This window comes from Silene latifolia, chromosome Y, assembly GCF_048544455.1.
Source record: "Silene latifolia isolate original U9 population chromosome Y, ASM4854445v1, whole genome shotgun sequence".
Lineage (NCBI taxonomy): Eukaryota > Viridiplantae > Streptophyta > Magnoliopsida > Caryophyllales > Caryophyllaceae > Silene > Silene latifolia.
The window spans coordinates 437342143-437349528 of NC_133538.1; the positions used below are offsets into that span (position 1 = coordinate 437342143).

General features: G+C 39.6%; 1 protein-coding gene across 1 annotated transcript; it reads right to left on the reverse strand.

Moving 5' to 3' along the window:
- Window positions 1-1310: 1310 nt before the first annotated feature.
- LOC141632636 (uncharacterized) lies at window positions 1311-5642 on the reverse strand. The gene is made up of 7 exons (XM_074445165.1): window positions 5348-5642; window positions 4512-5281; window positions 4260-4406; window positions 3364-3487; window positions 3059-3235; window positions 2430-2863; window positions 1311-2294 (listed from the first exon to the last, which is right to left on the reverse strand). Exons 1-7 carry the CDS (start codon window positions 5640-5642, stop codon window positions 1311-1313), a joined length of 2931 nt encoding a protein of 976 aa, XP_074301266.1.
- Between the last annotated feature and the right edge of the window lie 1744 nt (window positions 5643-7386).

A 7386-nucleotide genomic window follows, 5' to 3' on the forward strand; every position in this document is an offset into this window, starting at 1 on the left:
TTCAAATAATGGGAGCATCAAGTCTAACTTTTGTCAGGATAAAAGTAAGTGTATTCTTAATAATTACTCCTATCATTTAATTTATGTTTATGCGAGAGGTTGATCTAATTTAGCTTATTTGTATGTGATTAATAGTCTCCTATACAACAACTAGGCAGCAACGACTGGGCCTTTTTCTGTTGTCGGTCCATGTGGGAGATTATCACCCAAAAGTATATCGACATACCCTCACCGGTTAGTGTGTTTTAATAACTATTTCAAACGTAACTTGGGTTTAATTCGTATAATATTTCACTTATTCTGTCTATTTTGATTAAGTATATTTTGATTTGTAGTTCCCACCTACAATCAACAACAAAGACCCAACCTATTCGAAGGAAGACCTCGACGACATGAGAAATAAGTGGGCCACTTGTTTTCTTTCACCCACTTGTTTTTTTTCATTACCGGAGTGTCAATAGTTCGCTCATTATGAATGTGTGTATATATTCTCTTTATAATATTTTGTTGCTGGGTTGAATATTTTGATGCTGGATTTTTAGTTTTGGTCACTCTGTTTATAATATTTTGATGCTGGGTTGAATTGATCAATCTGTGTAATATTCTGATGTTGCAGAATTGAAATTTTGCAATGCGCAACTGCTAAAATGCTATTTTGCAGTAGCATTTCAGCGGAACCTGCTACTGCAAAAATTAGCATTTCAGCAGCTGCTGGAACCTGCTAAAATAATTGTTTTAAAAAAAATATTTATAAATTCGATCACGGTTAAAAATAAAACGGTGGTTAATAAATCTATTGAAAACGGTCGCATTTAAATAGAAACCCGTTGACATATTCATCCATAATATATACACATTACATGAGACGTCATATATAATTTAAATACCAAAAAAAATCTCACAATCTATTTTCAAATTATTACTACCTTTTGAATTTTGGGTAGAGACGCAGTCGAATCTGTGAGTTTGGGTGTTGACGTAGTAGTCCTAATTTCAGCCATAATGGCTTCGTGTAACTCCTACAAATGTAAAAATTAAAGTACTTACTATATGTTAGATAAGGTTACCCTAATAAATTTAAAGGCGTTCTATTGTGGATTGAACAGAGAAAGAGTTTTTGTGGAAATGTGTTTTTGTTTTCATTCAACGTATGACCCAATTTATACAAATATGCAGCTCCTATAAGTTAGGAAAAATCCTAACCAAAACCCCTATTCTAGGCATATACAATATGAACTATATAAAAATATATACAACGATATCCTTAACTGATTGCAAAATATCGGGAGATATTATGCTAACACCCCCCCTCAAGTTGGAGCATACGGATTAGCAATGCCCAACTTGCCCAACAAACGGTGAAACTGTAAACGCCCGAGAGCCTTTTTGAGTATATCCGCAAGTTGAGTGGAAGTAGTAACATATGATGGCGCAATAGTACTTCGTACAATCTCGTCACGCACAAAATGACAGTCAATTTCTATATGTTTAGTACGCTCGTGGAAAACGGGATTATTAGAAATATGTATAGCCGCCGTGTTGTCACAATGAAGCGTGACAGCCCTTGAGTGCTCAAAACCCAAACTTCGAAGCAAACCCTTTAACCAAAGTATTTCACATGTAGCGGAAGCCATTGCACGGTATTCAGATTCAGCAGATGAACGAGACACAGTAGCTTGCTTCTTAGTTTTCCAAGAAATTGGTGAACCACCAAGAAATACAAAATACGCGGACAATGAGCGACGAGTGATAGGACAGCTATCGTAATCAGCGTCACAATAAGCCTCAACAACTATAGAGGTGTCAGCGCGCAATAAAATACCTTGCCCCGGATTGCCTTTGAGATAACGAATAACTCGTATAACCGCATCCCAATGTGCTTGAGATGGTGCTTGCATAAATTGCGAAAGAATATGGACCGAGTAAGTAATCTCAGGGCGAGTAAGAGTAAGATATATTAACTTGCCTACCAATCGACGATACTTCGTGGGCTCAGGAAATAATGGTTCGACATTCAACGCAAGTTCGTGTTTTTCTTCCATTGGAACAAGGGCCGGTTTTGAGCCAAGGAGCCCTGTTTCCGTCAATAAATCGAGGGAGTACTTGCGTTGAAAAAGAAAAATACCACTGGAATTTCGTGCCACCTCAAGTCCCAAAAAATACTTTAATTTACCTAAGTCTTTCATACGAAAACATTGATTGAGATAATTTTTAAAGTCCTGAATAACAACACTATTATTACCAGCGATCACCAAGTCGTCAACATAAACAATGATGTTGATAACCACGTCATCCTTACGATAAAAAAATAAAGAATGATCACAAGGACTATGTGAAAAACCATAATCACATAAAGCAGTGGCAAGTTTAGCATACTAGCAACGCGGTGACTGGCGAAGACCATACAAAGATTTATGAAGACGACAAACTTTTCCACGCAATCCATGACCGAATCCAAGTGGCAGTCTCATATAAACTTCCTCCCTCAAATCCCCATGAAGAAAGGCGTTTTGAACATCCATTTGGTGCAACTCCCAATTATTAATGGCAGCGATAGTGAGAAATGTTCGGACCGTCACCATATTGACTGTAGGAGCAAACGTTTCAGCAAAATCAATCCCTTCTTGTTGATGATTGCCAAACACTACAAGTCTTGCTTTGTATCGCTCAACTGTCCCATCTGCATTTCTCTTTATTTTATAGACCCACATAGATCCAATAGCGGTTTTATCCGGTGGCAAATCCACTACAGACCAAGTATTGTTTGCCTCTAACGCATCAATTTCCTCTTCCATGGCTTTCTTCCATTTAGGATCACGGATAGCTTCTCTAAAAGAAGTCGGTTCCGTATCATTTGTAATAGCTGCAAGAAAATGTTGATGGGCAGGCGAAAAATTCTTACAATTAATATAATTAGCAATATGATAAGGAGTACCTTTGACGGACGTTGTTGTGGGTGACGAGCCGGAAGGAACCAAAGTCGTGTTAATGTGTTCTTTCACTTAATCCCATCTCACAAAATCTTTATGACGAGAATTCTCATACTTCGTCCGTTTACCTCGGCCCTGTGCTTCATCTACCATTTCACTAATAATTATATTAGAATGAACCTCTTCATCAGCCACATCAAAAATATCACTAGACTCATTCCCGTCACCCTCGCCCCTCGCTATATTCTGATTAGGATCTGTCAAATTAGACGGACTCAAATTACCAGACTGAGAACTTTCGTTTTCTGAAAAATCCGAACGAATAACATCAGACGGCTCATTGCAGACTGCTGCTGTATTTGCTCTGTTGCAGTCTGTCGTGGCTGCATTCCTGAGTCAGTCTCGGACAAAACTGAATCTGTCTACTGCAGACCTGACCCCCCCTCAATTTCTGGAAACTGAAAATCAGCATGATGAGCTGCAAGGTCAGAGGACTCAAACACAAATTCAGGCGTGGCAAAAGGAAAATGATACTGAATAAAATGGACATCTCGCGACTGAAAGTAGTTGCCCATCTCAAGATCATATAGATGCTATCCTTTTTTACCGAATGGATAACCAATGAAAATACGACGACTTCGGGAATCAAATTTATCTCGAGCATGAAGATTTTTAGCGTAACACAAGCACCCAAAAACCCGAATTAAGCGCATATCAGGTGCCTGACCAAACAGTAACTCAAAAGGAGTTTTATTTTGCAAAATTCGAGTGGGAGTGCGATTAATTAAATATGCCGCTGTCAAGACACATTCCCCCCAAAACTCAATAGGCAACGAACCTTGAAAACGTAAAGCACGAGCAACATTTAAAATATGTCTATGTTTTCTTTCAACCCGAGCATTTTGTTGGGGGTGTCTTAACTATTGACGTCTGAAAAATTATGCCATGTTCTCGAAAATAAGGAATAAGGCCCCGAAACTCCGTCCCATTATCACTTCGTACAATTTTCACATTCCTATTAAATTGACGAACAATTAAAGCAAAAAAATCACGTAGAAGTCTAGGAACCTCATCTTTATTTTTCATCAAATACACCCAAATGCATCGTGAATAATCATCAACAATTGATAAAAAATAACGAGAATCACACGCACGATTAAGAGAATACGGCCCCCAAACATCGCAATGAATTAAATCGAATAAACATTCAGCTTTATTATCACTCAACGGAAAAGGAGTACGAGTCTGTTTGGCTCGAAAACAAATGTCACAATGCGAAAAATCAGATTCGCTATTAAAACTAGAAATAGAAGGGATGTGCTGCATAACCCGAGATGAAGGATGTCCCATTCGCTGATGCCACAACGCCACACTTTCTTGCCCGGTCACAACATTAACACGCATTGGTTCCTCCATTGTCAGGTAGAATAGCCCATCCGAAAGATTACCCACTCCAATCGTCGTCAAGGCAAGGTCCTGTATCACACAATGAGAATTAGAAAATTGCACACACAATTGCTGCGTGGATAATAGCTGCGAAACCGAAAGCAAATTGCATTTGAAAGACGGAACTAGTAAAACATTATCAAGTGATAATTTATCATTCAGCTTTATAGTTCCCGCCTTTGTAGCTGTCAAACTCGCACCGTTAGGTAAACCGATATTGATTGGAGGAATAGACACACACGACTCAAACAATTCTTCACTATAACAAACGTGTGTCGAGGCGCCCGTATCAATTATCCATGTTAAAGAAGGCTTACCATTCAAGCGGACCATATTAGTAACGACCGATGGTTCACCAAAAACAGCGTTGGTTTTGACTGAAGAAGAGGAAGCTGGTGAAGAGGTCTCCTCTGTTCGAGGAACGTGCCGAGGATGGCCAACAGGGAACCCGTTCTTTTCCCAGAAACGACTCATAGTGTGTCCTTCCTTTTGGCAATGACTACACTTGAAACGAGGACAAGGAGCACCCTCAGGCTTAGCCTGTTGTTTTCCGGTCACAGCGCAAGCCATAGGGTTGGCAGTAGCATCCACCCGAGCAATACGAGCATATACCACGTGTATATCAGGCAAGGGAGTAGTACCAAGTATGCTAGACCGGACGGTAGCATAGGCGGGGTCAAGACCCATAAGAAAGCCGCGCACCTGCTCAATATCCCTGCGTTTACGAATAACACCCTGCAAATCGCATTTGGAGCAGCAATCACAAGTGGGTAGGGCATCATAGTCATTGATGTCATCCCATAACATTTTAATTCTACCATAGTAATCCATTAACGACTCACCAGATTTTTGCTTGCAATCGGCAAGATTGCATTGAATTTGGTAGAGCTTGATATCGTTTGCTACTGAAAATCACAAACGAATATCCTCCCAGAGATCAAAAGCCGTTTCACGATATGAAATTGACGAACGTAGGCGTGGTTCTATAGTATTAAAGATCCACGCAATTATAGAATAATTAACCGCCGTCCAATCGTCCCACTCCTTCGGATTGGAGGGCTTTTGCTTGAGAGTTCCGTTAATGAACCCGAGTTTTCTCTTGGCTCCCAACGCAATCCGGAAACCTTTAGCCCATTCGGCGTAGGTCTTGGATCCCGTGAGAACAACATGAGTAATCCGCGCCCCCGTACCATCCTGGTTCGAAAGAGCATAAACCGGATTACCATTACTACTCCCTTCACCAGCAATTGACTTATCGTCAACCATTGTAAAGGATCAACAAAACAAAAGAAAGAAAGGAAAAAAAAAGACAAATATCGCAAGTATGAACTTGGCTCACGATACCATATTGTGGATTGAACATAGAAACAGAGAAAGAGTTTTTGTGGAAATGTGTTTTTGTTTTCACTCAACGTATGACCCAATTTATACAAATATGCAGCTCCTATAAGTTAGGAAAAATCCTAACCAAAACCCCTATTCTAGGCATATACAATATGAACTATATAAAAATATATACAACGATATCCTTAACTGATTGCAAAATATCGGGAGATATTATGCTAACACGTTCATTATATAAAATGTGTTAGCTTTTGCATAACTACCCCAGAGATGTCAACATTAATGAATCCTTCAGGCCACTGCACAATAGAACCCACGACATCTTGCAAACACCAATCACTAAGTGGTACTGTTAGAGTACCATACTCCTCCAGATATAAGTGGGTCACTTCCACTTGCCTCCAATTCTAACGGAGGGCAATGACGTGAACCTCAACTTCTTGAATCTGGTCGTAATAGAACACGGCTCCTCTAGCAACATCAATTTTTCCAGTTGGTACTATAGGGGCACTGTAGTAAAGAACACAAGGCTTCTTGCAAACGCCCTTCACATTTTTAATTAATTAGTATATATATACATGCACTACTTTAATTAATAAGTTTAATTAATTAGTATATACACAGCAATTATAAACTAGTCGTAGTAGCTAATACATCGTCAAAAGCCGGATTTGGAGATGAGAAGAACGTGTCATCATCAACTACCTCCACCTCCTCTCTCACGCCCTTCATGGCTTCCTATTCAACTACCCGATCTTGATCCTATTCAACAATCGTACAACAATACAAACATATACTTATAATGATTAAACAGTAAACCGAGTAGGGAAACCCTACCTTTTCGCAATCCGCTACGCTGCAATCAATCATACAAATGCATAACGAATGCCACATCGTCACCTACAACAATGATAATCAACAATCAACACACATATGATAACCAAACCCTAAACCCCCAAATTAACCCAAACTAGGATTTACTATAACTCAAACTAATTCAAACTAGAAGAAGTAGAGACTTACAACAACGATAGATGCAATCCAAATTAGAAGAACTAGAGACTTACAACTACGATAGATGCAACGCTAGATGAATCCGGAATCACAAAGGCTTGATCCTTGCTTGGAAAATGATTAAGAGAGTTGTGAGAGACTCGTAGTAAACTTTTAGGGATTGTAAAATGATTTAGAAACTGACGAAATATAATAAATACCCCTCAACTCTTTTAATCGAATCTTCGAAAATTACCCGTAACCGAACGGGTACTCGGTCGAGTACAGGGAGTACTCGATCGAGTACGCCCAACTCGACCGAGTATCTTCATACTCGATCGAGTACTGACTAACCTGAACCCAAACTCATAACACCCAACACCTTACTCGACCTAGTAAGGCCCGCTCGGTCGAGTAACCCCTATACCGAAACATGTGGTATTACAAGTATCCAGTCACTAAAACAATCTAACTCCCTCTCGATCTCCCAACCAGGGTCCTACGAGGTCAAGAGTCAGTTAACGGGTCCTAAACAGGAAGGGTATTATATTCTGCCCGCTTAAAAATAAGGTTACGTCTGCATAACCAAATTCATACCTGAACAAATAAATGAGGATATCGCAAAGGCCACTACAACACAACTACAAAGCCAAGTCCATCATCTTTACAATAT